The sequence below is a fragment of the Sparus aurata genome, chromosome 18 (assembly GCF_900880675.1).
Source record: "Sparus aurata chromosome 18, fSpaAur1.1, whole genome shotgun sequence".
NCBI lineage: Eukaryota > Metazoa > Chordata > Actinopteri > Spariformes > Sparidae > Sparus > Sparus aurata.
In genome coordinates, this window is record NC_044204.1 from 18,099,592 (window position 1) to 18,119,279 (window position 19,688).

The 19,688-nt window shown below is 45.7% G+C and overlaps 1 protein-coding gene across 1 annotated transcript in view; it reads right to left on the bottom strand.

Moving 5' to 3' along the window:
- efnb1 (ephrin-B1) overlaps positions 1–19,688 on the bottom strand; it is a 62,153-nt gene that overhangs the window by 26,601 nt on the left and 15,864 nt on the right. The window contains exon 2 of the mRNA XM_030396622.1: positions 7,839–8,116. Within this exon, the coding sequence (XP_030252482.1) occupies positions 7,839–8,116 (278 nt within the window). The remainder of the gene's footprint in view (positions 1–7,838; positions 8,117–19,688) is intronic.

Below are 19,688 nucleotides of genomic sequence, written 5' to 3' on the forward strand. Positions count from 1 at the left end.
AGCCAGTGTTTGTATTTATCAAACTGCGCACAAGCCTTCATTTTTTTTTGTATATGTGTGTTTGTGTGTTTGTGAAGTATCTGTGTGGGAGCGCACATGATGTGCACACATGTCACAGAGGAGCTTGTGATCTGCTGCAGACCGGCCAAGGATTTCAACCTTGACCTTCAACTCTCCCAAGGGCACGAGGCAAGAGAATCTGCATGCATACTGGCCCGACGGAGGAGGATTCCTTTGGGGGTTATTTGAATGGAGGGGTGCGTGATGTGTAGGTTGTTGAGCAAAATATAACAGCGATACAGAGGAGCCCACGCAAAAAAAAAAAAGAAAAGAGAGCATGAATGTGAGTGATGTGCAGCATGCCTGCTAACCATAATCCTGTCAGGTGTGAGATCATCCCACGGTGTCACATGCAGTTTGTCTGATATATTCTTCGGCATTGTTTTTTTTAACGACCGGGTCAGCACCTATGTCTGAAGGAGTCGTGAAATAAATAGAGCCTTTCCATTACTAATCTATCCTCGAGCACTTATCTGTGTTCCCACTGAGGAAGCCGGACTGGATTTACCTGCAAAGTCAACGAAACCAAGTGACAGGCGTGAAAACGTCTTTGCTGTTTCGGCGCAAGAGACGAGCATTATGTATTTCACAGAGGCAATCTCCCGGAGGTGAGATAGCGCGTGTGCTCTGCTGCGGCAGTTATTCTGGTGGGGAAGTCGGTGTGTGTCAGAGTCCACGATGGTACACTGGGATGGAGAGTGACAGCTGTCAGGAGGGATCAGGCTTACCCTGCCCACTACACAGGAAATCAAGGGGGAAGAGGAGTGCATGACGACAGGCTGCCTCTGTTTACTGCCTCGTGGCCTTACCCTTATATAGAACAGAGACTCACTGGCCCCGGCTAACCACTGAAAACATATCAGCGAGCAGTCATGGTACATTATTTCAATGAGGAGCGAACGGGAGAGAAAATGGAGGGACTTTTTTTTTAACCCCAAATAAAGACTGTCTGCCTGCAGACGTGTGGGTACGTATGCTTGTCCCCTCTCTCTCGGTGCTGCTCCGTTGCTACATTATATTCCCTCCGCTTTGAAAGCCTCCTGTCTGAAATCACTTCTTCCCTAAACACAGCTCAGCCTTTTTCCTCACAAACAGCTCATTCCATATCCTGTGTTTAGACAACGCAATGAAATACAACCAGTTTTTCTGCTCATTCGCCAGGTGGGCGGGAAGGTGTATGTATATAAATGTATACGTGTGTGTACATAGGGGGTTGGTGGGCGCTGACAGACAGCGCGGGCTGGTGCTGGTCTGGGGTTTAGATCAGTGCTGGGTTATCATTTACTGACCCCCTGGTGTGTTTCCGCGACCCCTCGTCCCTGAGTTGCGATCTCTATCCCCCCCCCCCGCGACTCCTGTCGGATAGACGGGACCAAGTGGACGGGATCTCCTGGGGTGAAGCGAAGACATGGGACACACAAACACATATGCACAAACAAACACGCGCCATTTGTTGCTTACTTTACCCCACGCCTTTTGTTGCTCTTGGAAGAGCAGGAGTAGGGACAGAAGTAGAAGCGGGGGTGGGGTGGAGTTGATCAAGGAAAAGAAAGAGTGGAGACCGGGGGGTGGACAAGGAAAAGACTGCTGGAAGATTCAGTGGAATGTCCACTCCCTATGCATCTTCTTCTCGTCTCAAACGGTGTCTGCCACGTTTGACCGTTAATCAGGCCAGATAAGCCGGGTCTTTATAGGCCAGGCAGATTTACACCAGTCTGCTGGCCGCCTGGACTCCCCTCCCAGCAGAGACGGTGGGATAACGCACTCACAGCTTCTCGGCGTGGATAAGCCGGCCTAAAGGGGCCTCAACACACACACACAAACGCACACACACAAACACACACACACACAGGACTCTACTGTACAGGAAAGGCAAGAAAATATGCGGTGCAGGTGCTCGCTGTTTTGCTCTCCCAAGAAACACACACACACACATATAACACACGTGGCTATTATCTAAATGATAGATGAAGGGTGTCATGGTGTATGCACAGGCTGCGGTGGAATAAATAAAGCAAGCTCTTCCTGTTTCAAGGGACAACAACATTAACATAATACCAAGACAAATGCTACATCCAATTACTGCTGACGCGAGAGCGTTACAGTATATGAGCCTAACGATGATCTACCATCAGGCCGGATCCTGCACGTCCAGCCTCCCTTGTGAGGGATTTACAACGGGCTCTGGTTATGAGTTCACAGTCTTGAGGAAGAGTTAAGTATCCTCAACACTCGCACAAAACACACATCAGCGAGAAATGATGCTACACAGACACAAGAGAGCAAATTCGACCTAAAAGTACAGTTAATGTTTTCTCTTTGATGCCGGATCACGGCGTAGCAGAGATGCATGCCCACGCACATGTCACTAATAGAGTTGGTTAAAATATTTATGATGTAATCAGGAGACAATATGTGGAGCAGCCCCGCGAACAGCCGGGCTCGGGGGAAAAACTTTGAGCAGACGCCGAGAGTTGCCCAAGGTGTTTTCTAAAGACATGTGGGGGTAATAAAGCTCAAAGAAATATTCCTTAAAGTCCACATGATGTGCAACAGGAGCGGCGCCCCCCCCCCCCCCCCCCAAAAAAAAAGTTGTTGCTTGATAACATCACAAGCTTCTTGCTTCTCCGCGTTCTGGCTTTGAGGGAGAGCTCACAAATATCGATTGAACTGCTTCGGATCAGAAGAAAAAACACATGTGAGATTTAATTTAGCGTGGTATTTTCCACCAGAGGGAGGTGACACAAAGGAGCTTATTTTACTGTAAGGATAAAATGTAGCTTGAGTTTATTTTCTTTCCATAGATTAGATTTAACTTCATACTTTCTGAGGAATTTCAAAACTTTGAGAGATATTTTGTCAGATTGTTCAAATAAGCTTTTGATAAGAGTGTGAGGGAGGATGGAGGAGAGGTGACAATGCTCTATATTATTCTTTCTCTTCCAAACTTCAACGCGCTTCATGAGAGATGATCAGTGGGGAATTAATTCTCACTGTGCCAGAAGTTCCTTTGGCATAAAAGAGGGCAGCGTGTTGAGTGTTATCTTAGACGTCGTTTCTCTAATGTCACAATAGTCTCTGATCATTCCATCGATTCAGCAAAGTAATCGATGACAGATGCGGCAGAGTCCGCGACTGACAGTATCCTCAGACTAGATCGACCACAACACATGGTATGATTTTTAAAAAAAACTGTTCAAGTCATTCCAGGAAATGTAGGAAATGACTAACTAAAGTAAAAATGAGATAAGGTCTGAGTGATGTCTGGAAAAACACGGCTGTCTTTTGCATTATGAAGTGAGTTACAGCGTTGTTAGCATCTGAGCTAACAGCGCCTGGGATATCTTACGGCTCATCCGACAGATGAACTGTCTTCTTTGTGCCTCCCAGCCCACGACTTGAATGACAAAGCTGGCGTCATAACACGATTTCTTTCGGTCAACAAATCATATTTAAAGACTCAAACCAGCAGCACATTAGTCTGTGGCTGAAACTGAATTCCCCTTCGTGTCTGTGGCACCTCCAAGCCCATTTGTTCCTTCTGAAGACCTACATCTTTGAAAACATGTTACACAAATGAGGTTTAATTCTTGCAACGAAAAAAAGATGAGTAATTTCCTAAAACAGTATTTTATGGAGCCAGAACAGTGACAGACAATGTTGGCATCGACAACAAAACCTGAACTGACCAAAGCAACACTGGCACTGAAACATAAAACACAGACACTGCAAATGATTTCATTTCAATTTTTATATTTTGGGGGGATTTTGATGTGTTTTTCTATGATAATCTTCTCCAACAATGTTTTGTTTTGAATATCAAAATATAATGAAAAAACCTTTTTGACTGTGTTATTTTTTTTCAATGTATTTTTTCATTGCCAAATATTTGTTGTAGTGCCAACACAACCTTTTCAAATACAGATGTTTTATTGTGTCTTGTATCTTGTTCCTGTTTGGTTTTCAATGCCAAACTTCACTGTCACTGTTCTGGCTCCAAAGTAATTTAGTTCTTTTTTTTTTTTTTTTTTTAAATAATACATTTGTTGGGGACTATATTTAACTGAGTATTTATGCACGTTTAGTGCTTCTTGGCGGTTCACAGCACCAGGACAGTGTTTGCAGGATGACCTACCACCACACTTATTAATAATTAATTAACATGTGACCCAGTGTGGCTCATTCATGTGTTTTCGTACTTTCTAAACAACAGTGGAAGTTTATAGCGCAGAGGTTTTCAGCTACATCACGTGTAGGCTTCTCAGGTGATGTGTGTTAGCAGGTTAAATTAGAGTCTTTTCAAGGGATTTAACGGCAATAAGAAAAACTTAGACTATCACCAGCCTCTATATCCAAATATACCCAAGAGTGTAGCATCATTTCACAGCACTGTTCACAGGGTGCCGGTGGACTTTGCACTTTATTTAACAACAAGGAAGCTATAAAAGACGGGAGGGACGTTACGTCACCCTTCCAACATTCTTGGTGCCAGATGTACGGACAGGGAGAATGAAACCAACATGCTGACGTCTTATGACCTTTGTTAAAGAACTGCTTCCTAAAAAAAAGAAAATGCAGGCAATACTGAACATGATACTAAATCTGTATTCTTCATTCCGTCTATATTCCCCTTGAGTTTGGTATTATCGAGTGCTCAAATTAAACGTTTACAAACCTCTTCTGATTATCAAAGGTGTTATAAACTAACTAACCTAACCTAAGCTATAACACAGCACGGGTATATATTAAGGCTATTAGAAACCTGTAGGAAAACTTCTAACAACAATATCTGATCATCCCAAAGTAAACCACTGTTATTATGAATGACGTGATCTCTGCCGTGATCAAATCAACACGTGGCTGGTCACCATCGAAAACTGTGGACAAGCTCTGAGTTAGTTTAGTTATGGTACTATCACGGTTAATCTACTATAAATCTTACAGCCTGTTACTAACCTCGATCAGAAGCTCCAGTCCATTATAAATCTTGCATAAGATCAGCGTAACTTGCATGCAAATAAATCGCTGAATCAACCTACAAATCGAACGAAATGTGGCTAATAGCCAATTAGAGATACAGATTCCTCCATGACCCAGACTGATAACCTGTAGTACTAACAGGGGAGATATGAAGCAGCGGTCTGCCCAGTCACCGCAACCCAGTGTATGACACCGGTGACATCATGACCCTTCCTCCTCTTCTAAGTTCCTGCAGGACTGAAAAAGTTTCAGCGCTGTTGAGCTTACCGTTATAACTTGTGAAACCTCGGCTGTCGCTCTTTGTTTGATCTCTGCGATGATATACAGCCACAAAATCTTGGCGGAGTTTTTAGGCTTTCCACATTTTTTAGATGTATTTTTAAACAGTGACTAAAACTAAAAATGAGCCATTCCTCATTTCCTTCAAAGGTGTTGTTTGAAACACCCATATATGATCGGGCTCTGCAGCAGCTCTGCCGGCACATAAACAGCTACAAGTCTCTGTTAAGACCTACTATCCTTCCAAGCCCACACCAACATAAAATGCCAGATAAATCTTTATACCGTGTCTTGTTATGGTTGAATATGACTTATCTTCTTCATGTTTTTTTCGATTGCACCGGTGATGGAACTCCTACGGCTGCAGCAGAAAAAAAACAGATCCCAATCTCAGGTGACTGCTGATCAGCCGTCTTTAGAGGACGGCGTAAAGTACGCTGAGAGAGCCTTGAACCTTGCTCATGTCACACTAATGTTGCTCTAATAAAGTAGAGCAGTAAAGATAAAGCTTGTCTTTAGTTTCTGTTTGAAGCCTGTGGGAGTTTGAACCAGGGGATTTTGATGATGAGGATGCCACGCCTCTTGTGATGCTGGTAAGACGACAATCATAAGAAGACTTATGATAGTTTACAGTAAATTGTTAAGCTTATTTTATCCTCTAACTTCGTCAAAAGGGAACTTAATAGCTAGTCTCTTGTTCCAGGTATGGGCAGTGAACGGCGTCATTAAAGTACGGCGCGCTGAGTTTGAAGCAAAGATGCTCCTCAACCCCCTGAGAGGCCGTACCTCCTAATTTCAAGTGAGTCACATTTGACACACATTCATTAACAGTTAAATTACAGTTATTTTAACATGTCTGTGATATTCTGAAGGGTTTTGAAAATTAATTTGAATGGCTTTGACCTACACACACCTCTCAAAGTCCTCAGCTTGGCAAAAGACTACACACACACACACACACCCTGTGCGAGGTGTGTCAAATTGCTTAAATGCACGACTGGTGTGAACACGGAATCTGGAATATTTTTTTTCATTCAGGTGTGAATGAAACGTGTGTCGTTCTAGTCCCAGGTTTTTTATGCTGCTGTAATTGTTTCTTTTCTTAAACACCATCTTAGTAAAACTCCAAGTGTAATTGAAGTGCAAAGTTATTTCTCAGCAGTTACTCATCATTGAAAACATGAATTACAGAGAAATTCGTGTGCAGTGTGTAGTAAGGGAAGTGCCAACAGTGTCTTCGTGTATTTTTGGACGACAGAGAGGACATAAATATAAATATAATATAGTTTTACCAAAATGCAAAAAATAATTACAAGTAAAATTGCTACATTAAAAATGTTACCTCAGTAAAATTACAATTAATTTTAAAATTTTCTAGGAATTTTCCACAAAGTAACATGTAATTTGGTACTGATTACAGGGGAAACTATTTTTTCCTGAAAGAAAAGCTACAATTAGATCGAAATAAATATTAATCCACTGTTCACTTATCATTGGGAACTTATACGTGCAGAATTGTGTTCTTGACTGTCGACCAATGTCACATTTTTGCATGTCGAGCTGCCCTGCTGAGCACTGACTCTCACATAATTAGAGGTGTACCGACTAAACACTGCCTCAATTTTCCAAATCATATTTGCTCTTTGCGGGAAACATCTTGGAAATTACTGAAGTGTTACAAACTGTTATAATAATACAGAATTTTCCATTTGAACAAACAAATGGAACGAGTGATGTTCAAGTACCTAAAAGGTTTATTTAAAGTGACGGTTCACCCAAATCAAAAATACATACTTTCCCTCTCTGGCTTGGAACAGCTCAGCCAAGTAGGACACCATTGATAATTACATCCTGCACTGTCACAAGTGTGAGCCTCTTGCCCATAAGTAGATTCAGGCTTCCTTCTGAGTGCTGATAGAAAGAAAATAGTTCCTACCTGAAAAATCTCATTACAAGCTCTGTGGATAATCTTGATTAACCGGGTCATGATTTCCTGACAGAGAGGTTGCTTTTCAGTTTTTTCAAATGTATTGATTTGCCACAGGCTGAGGAGCGTCTAGCTCCAACATATCTGAAAGACGGCAGACATCTCTACAGCTGCTAAATCCAAAAGTCCAAAAACAACCTCGATTGATAACGGCGCTAGTAATGAGAGTAAAAATGTGTATTTTTCGATTTTGAAGTGAACTGTGCCTTTAAGCAGAAGTAGTGCTTGAGCTATTGCCAGCTGAGATTGTAGGCTTGTGCCCCGAACTGACAGATGACTCTATCTCCCTGAAGGCCAACTCCCACTGTGCCACGAGCAAGAGACACGTCACCTCCAGTTGTTGCTGTGAAGCTGCTGCAGGGGCCGTTAATATACAGTTTTACTGGGGAACTCCCGAGTGTGACTGTGTGTAACTGAGTGTGAAGCAGAGATTATTACTCCGATTGTTTCGTCAGGCTTCTCTGGTTAAATGAAGGTTAAAAGGCTTATTATCAGTAAATCAGTGGCTCCGATTTGAAGAGAAAAAACTCACAGGTGATGTAGTAGTTGATGTTCCTCTTGAACTCCAGGCCCATGTAGTTGGGGCTGAACTCCTGGAATTTGATAGTGAACTTGATGTCCTTCTCCGGCTTGTTGCAGTTGACCAGGACGTTGGGATCGAGGACTGTACTGCAGCTCTCCGCCTGCTCCCTCTTCACCAGGTACAGCTTGTAGAACTCATATTCTCTGCCCTGGTCTGCTTTGGGACAGATGATGTCCAGTTTGTCCCCGATGTCCGGGTAGATCACCAGGCCCTTTCCAGCCACAAACCTGGGAGAAGAAAAAAAAAGAAAGAAGACAAACTGTTATTAACACATAATAAAGGACGTCTGGAAAAGCTGCCACATAATTCTGCAACAGTTTATACAGTCTTAATACTTTGAGCTATAGGAGTTATGGGTTTAGATTTGTCTGGCGTGGGCTTTTAGGCAAAGCACAGTTAATTTGGCCCCACGAAAACACTACATGTAGCAGCTTGAAACTGTTCGGCGCTAGTCGACAGAGCGTTTCACACAAATCCTCTAAAGTTTTTTTTTTTTTTTTTCTCCTTCTCATACTTGGATCCGAAATCAAAGCATACCAAAAGTTTACAAGGAGCGAAACAAAATGGCCAAACACAAAATGGCTGCCGCAGAAATGGCTACAGATAGGATTACATCCAAAGAATGCAGCGGATTCTTTTTTCATATTTCTGGACTTCCACGTAAGGCTCCGGACTTCAGTGTAATATCTAGGCTGCTTCGGCTTCAGGGGTCGGAGTTTTCTGGAAGAAAACAGTGCGCAGGGGTCAGCCGGTAGGTTAAGGCTTCCTGGTTCATCTTCCCTCTGCCGTGATCATCTACTGGAGGATTAAGATAATCCATCTGGCCTTACTGTACCTCTCCACCTCGCTCTCTGCTGCCAACTCAGATCAGATCAGCGTTTGTTCTCCTTTATTCAGTAAAGGTGGGGAACAGGAGGAGACCCACTGTGTGTGTGTAAGTGTGTGTGAAGAGAGGGGGCGGGGTACACCGAGTGCACTGAGTCGCAGTGTGTTTGGGCAGTGGTGTGTATGTTTATGCACGTCCGCATGTGTGTGCTTGTGTGTGCGCGAGTCGGTCAGCAAAACGGGCTGAGGTTGCGGTCTGGTGGGGGGGCAGACGGGCTGAATCATTGTTCTGGACTTGTTTGAGGCTTAAAATGTCAACATGGTTCAGCTCTGCTGTCCCAGTTAGCCAAGCATTAACCCAGACAGCCGGACTGACCACGGGTGTGTTTATGCATGTGTGTGTATGTGTGTGTGTGTGTTGTGGTCGCAGACAGCGAGCACAGCAGCGGGGCTATCTGCTATATCTGCCCATGCCAGCGGATTTAAGCAGGATTTAGCGGCGCGCAATGCATTTGTTGTTCTTCCTGATCCCTCACGTTTTAACAAGACATCAGGGGCCGGGCCCCTCTCTGTCTCTCCCCGTCTCTGCCTTCTTTTTCTCTCGGAGGGTAATCTCACCTTATCTACAGCCCCTCATTTCATCATCACACACATCATTTCACCACTAAATAACTGACTCTTCAGACAGGCCCGGGGAAGGGAGGACGCTGATGCCTCCTGAAAGAGACTGATAGAGGAGCGCGTGAGTGTAGGGGGGAGCTTACGATCGCCATCCCTCCTCCTCTGATGTTAAACATTGGCGAACGGCCAGCCATTGTAAGAAAACGGTCATTTAAAAAGTCCCATTTTCTGAAGAAATACCCCCCATGAAAATGAACATGATTGGATTAAGGCCTTTTCAACATTCATGGCCATTCTTCTCAGACATGGACATTACCAAATAAATTGCTTCATTTACAAAGGAGATAAATGTAACATGAAATGTGCAAAACTCCTGTCCATCAAATACCCCCCACACCACCACCACCATCACCACCATCACCACCAACCACCGTTTTTTTTTTTTTTTTTTTTTGGGGGGGGTGGCGGAATATGATGTCATGAAAGCCTGTGGTGATAGGACCTCTTGTACGAGCCTTGGGAGCGGGTGAGACGTTATTTCCACGCCATTGTCTGATGCTCATGGGGGTGAGGAGGGGGCCGGGGGTGAGAGGAGGGGTTGCGCTAATTCAAGGGCCGATAAGAGAGAGAGAACGCGGGGCATCCTTTGTCCTACCTCTCCTAACAATTTGCGGGTTTCTCAGCGACAACACTTTGCATGTGCCCGTGTGTGTTTGTGTGTGCGTACAAGTGTACATTTGTTTTTTCGCGTCTGTGTGTGTGTGTGTGTGTGTGTGTGTGTGTGTGTGTGTGTGTGCGCGCGCATCATGCCGGGGTACACGTGCGTGTGTCTATGAAGACACGGACACAATCAGTCTCTAATTGGATCTACAAGATGCATCAGTGAGGCATAAACAAGTTTCCATGGCAACATTAGGCTTTGTTGCTGACCGCCCCCCTCTCCTCCTCCCCGCCGCCTCTCTCTATTCCTCCCTCGTTCCTCCCCAATCTCAGCCCCCTCTATTTCTACAACCCAATCTCATTCCCTACAGCTTTATCCTTCCCTCTCATTCACCTCTTCAACATTTCCCTCATTCTGTTTTCTCTCACCCTCCCTCCTCTCCATCCTCCCCTCACTCTCCCCCCCTTGCTCTCTCACTCCACACACACACACACACACACACACACACACACACACACACACACACACACACACACACACACACAAACACCTACAGAAAAACAAGCAAGAAGGGGGAGAAAGAAAAAGCCGGGGAAACATCACAATTAGACCTTGATTCGCTCAACAAGTGTTTTTTTCCCTTTGCACTTTCTTTTGTCGAGAAATTGTTTGCGACTCCTTTTTTTTTTTTTGAATGTTCTGCTATAAATACGTAAAAAGAACGGCTCTCTAATAAAACAACGAGCCTCACACCCCACTTCTCACTTTTACAACCCATTTATTCCTTTATCAAAGAGAGCAGCGACCATTTAGATGAATAATTAAGATTTCCAAAATCTTAATATCTTAATATCCCTGAAGGATTTAATCACAAGCCGGCCCCTGTCATTGATTCAATTTTCCAAGCAGGCCTCCTAGTTGGCGGTTAGATAGCTATCCTAAGTGAATTCTCCGCTTCTGTTTCCCAGCCTTTGTTAACTGTCTGCTATAATGAGGCTCTGGCTGCTGTGGAGGTCTGGAAGCGCCATCGCAGATGGGAAAGAAGCAACATAAAAGAAATAGGGCAGCAATTAGTGTTTAGCCCAGTTTAAAAGCCCTCCACTTGGCAAGCTGCAGCCCAGCTCCAGTCCAGGATGTGAAACTAAACTGGTGGGCTGGGACTTTGTCTCCCGTTTGTCTCTCTGTTGGCTTAATCAGCGCCACTCCGGTGCTACACACAGCCACGCAATGGAGAGGAGGAGACGAGTGACTGAAGATTATTGTACTTTTGAGGAGGTCGAAAGGGAAAAAAGGGGGGAAAAGGGAGGTTGAATTGCATGTTTCATTCATGTTGTCTAGAAACTTTTTAAGACCTGTTGATGAAAGAAGCTCAAGTGCACAGAGGAAGCGCCGCGCAGATACAAACGATGTTTCTGGGAAATGACCCTGAACGCGAGAGAGCCTTTATTCCCCTCATGTCAAACGAGGTGGATCTGCCTGAACCAAACAAAATAAAGAGAATCATTTTCAAAACAACCAAATGAGGTTGGTTTTGTTTCATCTGGATGGCTCCACGGCGTGCTCAATCCTGTAAAGAGCTTATACAAACAGACCTACACTACAGCCCAGCAGAGAGAGAACAGAAAACAACGAAGCGGAGGAAAAAAAAAAGAGAGGAGAACCCCCCTCCTCCTTCTTTCTTTTTACATTCCACTGGTGAATATGAGCACATGATCTCACATATGCTACACCACCCACTGCCGCCGCCACCTCACCACACACATACACACACACGGATGTGAGAGCGCACAAAAGCACTGTGGGGTGCATCCTGGACCTTCCCAGCCCAACTTCCCAGCCACCCCTATTCAAGCGCCCTGCCCTCACCGACTTTCATATAAAACGCCGCCTACACTAAGGCCCACTCAAAGCCCCTTACAGAGCCTCAAACCAGCCCTTCCCCCCTGTGTTCTCCAACCCCGTCCAGTCAACTCAGGCCTCTGCCCCAAGCGTAGCACTGGCAGGCAGCCTCGGCCTCGCTGAATGAATGGAGCCGAGACACAGGAACTGTGAGAGAAAGAGGCAGAAAAGGCTCATATCAACAGAATGGTGTCAAATTGATTTGTTCCTCCCGAGCAGCGGCATGAACATGCCATACATATCAATTCAAATCAATTATCCTCTATCACGTATGCAGGGAGATCCATCGCTGCCAGTGGGAACATGCAGGTACTAAACCCTTCCTCTTTCTGCAGCCTAACATGTAGTTGCGCACTTGTTCTCTCTGGCCTTTAAAACACACAAGTGCGTCATGCAAAAACACACACACACACTCCACATGCAATCAGCACCACAACAGGTACTCGATTCCCCTCGCTCTCTGCGTGGTAATTATCACGCCAGCAAAAGTGTTCCCTCACCAATTATCATTTCTCTTTTACATTATCCACAAAACCTGTGCAGCTGCCTCCCCCCGGTTATTACACACGACGCTCTGTACAGCAGCCATGTTTTTTAACGGCCTGTTCAATCACCAGCTCCGTAGGCTTACAGTTTGCATAGATTTTACGGCTCCTCATGAAACATAACAGTAATTCACTCAAACGACACGTGGTTACATTTAAGTCTCCTAAGAACACAAAGCCGCGTTATGCAAAGAGTATTGTAGTTGAGCTCTTGCGTAATATATATATAACTGAAGGGATTTAAAGCCGAATCAGTAGCCCGAGGCGGTCGGCGTTTTGTGTAATCTCAGGCTACAAACGCATCCTCTTCCCGCCCAAGTCAATCAATATTAAATAATTGTCTTCTAGCGGGGACTGTTTCTGCTTTTAACCACTTTCAGATCCATCAAGATAGAGCCACACGCTGGCTCTGCCTCACAATGGAAACATTCAAGCGGCAGCTTCTGAAATGGCTTCCTTCTTGATGTGTGGTTAAGATCCACTGAGGGCTGTTGACACAGTGTGATCATTTTATTCTTGGGAGAAACACTCGTATCATCAAACTGTCAGTGTGTTTGTGCGGCTCCAGAGAAATTTGCCACATCTGCAATACAGTTGAGTCACGTTAACTGGCTGACCAGCTCTGGAACCAGTTTGGACCATTTTTCCTGCAGCGTTTGAAGCGACACCATGGGTAAGGTGAGCCGGTCGTGGGTCTAGCCGGGGGCTCTGTCCAAAGTGCTTGTATACATAGCAGGCTTCTGTCAGGCCGTCGCAGGGGAAGATGTTCTTAGGAAGGCCTGACTGTAAACACACACACATAAACACACGCCCCGCAGTGTACACACACTGGTTTCCTCACATGTCAAACACGGTAAACAAGTCGCCTCAATGCTGGTGCAGGCCACACACACACATAGAGGGACACACGAACAAACACAAGGATCCTGAAATTAAGCAAAACAAGGCCCATCTGGTTCCAGAATTGTTTAGCAAAGCAGGAAGGATTTGACCCTTATAATAGAAAAAGCAGGACAAACCCGCCAACGGGTAGCGGTATTGGATAAACTATAAACTGAGTCCAAGTTGCATTTAAACTCCAGACTTGGCAACAGCAGCCTGCTGGAAAGCAGAACACTTGGTATTTTCCCTGCGCGCTGTCCCCATTAGTGGGACATAAATGAAGATGTCAGAAGCAAAAAAGACAGACAGAATATCCTGAATTCCACCCCGCCGAGAGCTGCTTTTGTACGTGTGAACACAGACACCCTCGCTCTCTCACAGACAAACACACACTAGCTTCAGTTAGCTCAGTCAACAGGCTGGCATGCAGAGCAAATCAGATTCAGCGTGACTCATAACAGTTGCACACAGGCGAATTGGAACACACACACACACACACACACACACACATAAGAGTGCGGCTGACACACACCTCTCACGTTCAGCAAACAAGCTCAGTATGCTTGCCCTCGATCACTGTCACATGAGGGGCTAGCATAGCGCCATCGGCGGCCGTAATGAGCTAACAAGATGACGCCCAGATGGCCTCGCCGGAAAAGGAGGACGGAGGGAGAAGTGGACGGGACCAACAGGCTGAAGAGGACTGTGGAGCGAAAGGAGTGTCAGAAGTCATTAGGGAGGAGAAAGAGCATAATCTGTTTCTTCTTATGGCCTCTGTGGTTTCCGTCAATGCCGAGCCCATCCCTCTCTAAGAGCAGGGGAGTTAAGGCGAGCCTGGGTGTATGCGGTTGTGATTGAACGTCATCCACGGTATCGCTGACAGCGAGAGAAGGCCCAGACTGTTGCACTCCGCGTCTCCACTTATTCATGGCGGAGCCCAGGGACTGAGCTCTTCCAGCTGGAGGGCTGAGGGGTGAGGAGAGCAGAGGAAGAGGAGATTTGGCTGAGCCACACGAGAGAGCTTGGGTCAGTTTCAGCCTGAGTTTAGCCCTCGTTCTGGGCTTGCTCTGTGACCCACACAGACACAAGCCTCTCTCCTTCTCCCTTGGTTCCTTCCCTGGCCGGGACATAACGCATGCACAAGCACACACACTCATGCACACACAGCCAGCTGCCTCCCATCACTGAGGAGCAGCCACAGATGGGCTCTGCATGCTCCGTAAAGATCTCTCCACAGGCCCAGTCTACGGTCGCTGCCAAACCCGCCTGGCCCGAAACCCACTGTATGTGCGAGCGTGTTTGTGCGACTGTGTGTGCAGATATACGTGTGACCATACATGCGTGAGTGGGTGACGGTGTGTGTTGGTGCGCCAGAGACCCTGAACGTGCCAGAGTTGGTGTGTGAGTGTGTGTGTTCGGGTGGGCGTGTGTGTGTGTGTGTGTGGTGGGGGGGCTGGACAGGATTCCCCCAGGACTCAGAGCTGGAGAGCAGAGAGTCAAGAGCTGGACGGGGATGCAAGGTTGTAATCAGTGCCGAGCAGAGCAGGAGGGGAGAGAGCAGGAGAACCTCCCGGACGAACAATAGCATCTCTCACACTCACCCAGTTGTGTTTCGTTCCCACTTGGGAGAGAAACTAGAGGGAAGAAAGAATCATAACCATTATCAAACCCACGCAGCTTTGCCCGGGTTGTTAACCAGCAGCCATTTTCTGCCACATCGATAAGCCCTCGGAAAGCATTTCTCAGAAAAAAAAGCAGCCCTTTAATGTTTCTACTCAATCAACACATCACATGTACTAATAAACACACAAGCACTCTCTCTCTCACACACACATACACACACACACACACACACACACAGCGCCATATTATACACTCCTTATTTAAATTCTGTTGGGCTTCGATAGAGCCAGTCATGGTTGAATTCAATTTTTAACAATTGCCCTCCTATCTCAGCATGGTTAAAAATTACTCAAGGGATCACAGTTTTAGCCTGAATAATGAGGCAAAGTGAAAAAGCTCATTGAGGATGAGAGCCAGGCTACCGTTTGTAGCTAAAGTTAGCTGTTTTTTTTTTTCGAACTCGTGCTCTGAATGAGTCAGCTCTCAGATCCACCAGGTTGGGGGGGATGCAGGAGGAGGCGGTAGTAGGTTTAGTTGTTCTGCTCAGCGGTATATTTTGGCACCGACGCATCTGGGAATCAAATCAGCGAGCGATCAGCCACGAGACATCTTCCAAACAAACCCGACACCCTCTCCTAATGAGGTTTCTCTTCTTCAACATTTTTGGGAAATATTTGCTTTCTTGCCTGGAGTAATTGGGGAGATTGATACCACTCTCCTTTCTGTAAATATGAAGCTGGAGCCAACAGTCAGTTAGCTTAGCATAAAGACTAAACAAAAACAAGGAGGAACAGCTTGCCCGGCTCCGACGAACACTGACCAGCACCACAGGTGAAACTGCTGTGTCTTTTAACATTTTGTTCTTTGTACAGATTACAACTTTAACCCTTTTACCCTGATTCCAGTATTTAAAGATTTGTTGTTATTTTGTAGAGTTCTGTACTTACTTCATTAGAATTAGTTTTTCTAAAAATGTTCCAACCCAATTTGGGTCTGATTAAGTTTCAGTCAAGGTCATGAGTTTGTCTGTTGCTGTAACTCGGAGAATCAGAGCGCGAGGTAGGACTTCGGCAAACATGGCTAAATATAACTGAGTAATGGCTATATATAACCGAGCAAAACTTTTATCTTTATCACATTCAGTGCGTTTACATGACACTCAAGAAAACCGAATTACTGCGTTAGTCTGACTATGAACGGATTTTTAAGATGCATGTATACACCTTTGTCTGACTAAAATCGGACCGGATCGGATTTCTCAGTCGAATTACACTACGTAGATTATTCGATTGAAAGTCACATTACTCCTGCATGTATACGTTTCCAGCGGATCGGATCGGATTTTGCGTTCTGCGCAGGCGCGAGATTTTTCCCCGGGGCCGTGAGCCGGAAGTAGACGGGCGGCGGCGGCGGCTTTCCTCCGAAATCACGGCAAGAAAGAGTGCCAGAGTGCACCTAGTTTGTGTAATTATCATGTACACCACATACGAAGTGTACAAAGATGTAGCTTCGTCTCGCTCTTCGTACGCCATCTTTCTTGAATGCCGAGGCAGCTGGTGACGTAAAGAGGTCAGCCGGAGGTGCGCCTTTAACACTAGTTGAAATGGGTACAGCGCCACCTAGCGTTCCGGGGTATGACATGCTTTCGGCCAGTAATTCGATTTTCTCACTGGCATGTATACTCGGATAATTGCAGTTGTCCGACTGAGCAGCATAGTCGAACTATATGGCTGTAATCTGACTAAGCTGTGCATGTAAACGCACTGATTGCCTCTTCCATGAACAGTTTTGCCCGACTCTCGTCAGCAATATCCAAGACGATGGAAAGTGTAATTCTGGTAGGAAATTGGGCATATTTTATGATTACCCGTTAGCTTCCGTTAGCCCATCTTGGACACATCTATTTAAACCTGGCAGTGAACCGCGCTGGATGTGACCAAACGATAATGTTAGCAAGGTCGTGACTGAATGCTAACGTTAGCTAGTGGGTTATCAAATATGCTTCCTTACCTAGAAATTCGGCGCAATGTCCCTCCAGATGTTCAATAACCATGGCCTTTTGAGTTGCTAATCAAACAGTACGTGGTAAAAATTATGACGATTGGTTGGATGTCCTATGTTTAAACGGCATGCAGCCTGAAACACGGCAGCTTAACATTATCCCAGCTTGACGTCAGGGGGAAAATGGCTGCCGTGTGTATAGGGTCTACGGTGGTATTTAAAACTAAAAAACAGAAACTCCCATGATCCCACGCTACTTCAGTCCTTTGTTTTTGTTCTGAGGAGACTGATTGACGTACTATGAGTTTAAGCTAAGATAAGCTTATTGACTGCTGTAGCTTGATATCTTAGCGTACAAACATGAGAGTGGTGTCAATCTTCTCATCTGACTCAAGAAAATAAGCAGACTTCCACGAATGTCCAACTAGGCCAATTTCTTCACTCGTAATAATATTGATCATTTGCAGGATATTTGTTTTTTGTTTTTTTTTTGCCCCCCCCCCCCCCCCCCCGTCATAAGCGCAAGCTTCTGCTACACAAAGACATACGTGTGTCGCTTTCTGAATACAGAACGACCTCCTTCCAGCTTGAGTTTTATAGCAACACTTTATGATCAAGGGAGCACTGAATCGATATTTTACGAGTCTGTATGTTGTTAACAGGTGTTAATATGACACAGCTACAGAGAGTCTGGCAGGCTGGAGAGAAACCAAAGCCTTCCTGGAAGAACAAAGGGAAGACATGGCGCACAGAAAGCGAATCAATCAATCTCTGCCAGAGCACGTCTGGCTTTGACAGCACGGTTCTGAACCCAGAAGTAAAAAGATAGCGCGCAGCAAAGTTCAAAATACTTTCATTGTTCATCTGTCAACGTGAGAGACAATTGCAAGGGAGAGGGAGGGAAAATACTAACACAATATTTATCTTGCGTCCCCTTCCCTCCTGACTCACTCTTTTTTAATGTATTCCTGCCATTGTGCGCAGCGCTGGGAGATGGATGGGTAGAGGAGTCCGGTTGGTGATATGTGTCTGCAACAAGCAGAGTGCAGTCACTCACACATTTCCCCTGTCTCCAATCTCAAGCAATGGCAATAATTCAGTCACCAACAAACAGCTCCGGGATTTTTTTTTTTTTTTTCCTTTTTCTTGTGGCATTTCAATTGTCGGTGGTTGGTGGTTTTTCTTCTGCATTGTTCTTGAAACTGCTTCCCTGGGAAACTGGGAAAGTCAAACAGCTGACGAGATGTCACCTCATGAACTCTCTCCTTGCTTTCACACACTCACAAACAGCCACGTCGGCGATCTGACACACACTCTCCCTCTCAAGAATTCTCTTTTTTTCCTCCACACACACACGCACGCACACACATTGTAAGGATCTCTCATCAACTCCTTGTCAAGCTCAACGGCACACAACGCTGTCTAAACAGGCCGAGAGCCGCAGCTTCTCACATGCCGCTGACTGTTGCCTTTCGAGCCCGGTGACTCTTGATCATATCATGTCAGACATGCGGGTCTTATGATGGCTGCCGGCCTTTCATTCGATCACAAGTCACGGTGGAAGCTCGCAGTAAGTCTAAGGGATTTCCGTCGAGTGCAAACGCATTCCTCTTAACTTTTTCATTTAGCCTACAGCGGCGCAAGCTTGGGAAAGCGTGTGTGGTGCAATAAAACTTCACTTAAACAGCCACGTCCCTGTAGCTATACCTGTTCACTGTGCATGCCTGTACCTGGGCCTCACACATGCCTGTTGTGACTGGTCATGCGGTGCTATACGGGGAGCAGGTATGACCTGAGGAATTATCCTGTGTTCGGACAGGGACATGTGCACGCATGAGTGCGCACCCACAAACTCACATGTACATTGCACACACACGCACACGCACACATACACACACACACACACACACACACGCGTTCTTTAAAAGCCAACAGTAGCGAAACAAGAGAAGATAGGCCTCTCTGTGTGCAACTGACAGAGTGAATTACACGGTGAGCTAAAACACTAGCTTCCTGTCTCGCACAACAGCGCTAGATGGCTTTTCAGATGGATTTCGCCGAATCTTGTACAAACAGTGAGTCAATAACGGAGGGGGTAATGGCCAATCGTTGAGGAAGAACAATTCCGGAGTGATTTGTGGAGAAAATGTGTGTTTAGGCCACTTTGCACCACAGTCTGTCACCCAGCCATAACAAGGGCACGCTGCCAATAGGTTCCATTTGCAGGGCCCGACACCAGAACTGTATGCAGATACGCGAATATTCCCCGAGCCCTTAATATGTCATGCGATATACCTCATCACAGACAGGCGTTGGAGAAAAAAAAAAAAAGGAAATTCCGCTGATGAAAAGCTGATAATTCCGTCTCTAACGATTCCAGAAGCCATGAAATCAATGACAAATTTGTGTTATGAGCAAACGTACAAGACATTTTAATCCTTCAGCACTTTGCCTCTGATATTTATGTCTGTCGCCGGCGCTTTCATTATCATAAAGCGTGTTTAATATTTCTCAGCTGTGTGAGAGGACCGCCACACTACAGATGATTGAGTGCACTAGATTTAGAGGCTCTCTCTGTCTCCCCTTCTCCTCCTCCAGCTGTGTCCATGTACTTCAGGTCCTATACACACGACCGTGTCAACCGAGCGAGAGGGCAACAGAGAGGAGAGGAAGAAGAGAGGGAGTGTGGGGTGGGGTGGGGGGGGGGAAGCAAGCACCGAGGACATGGTGCCAACCAGAGAG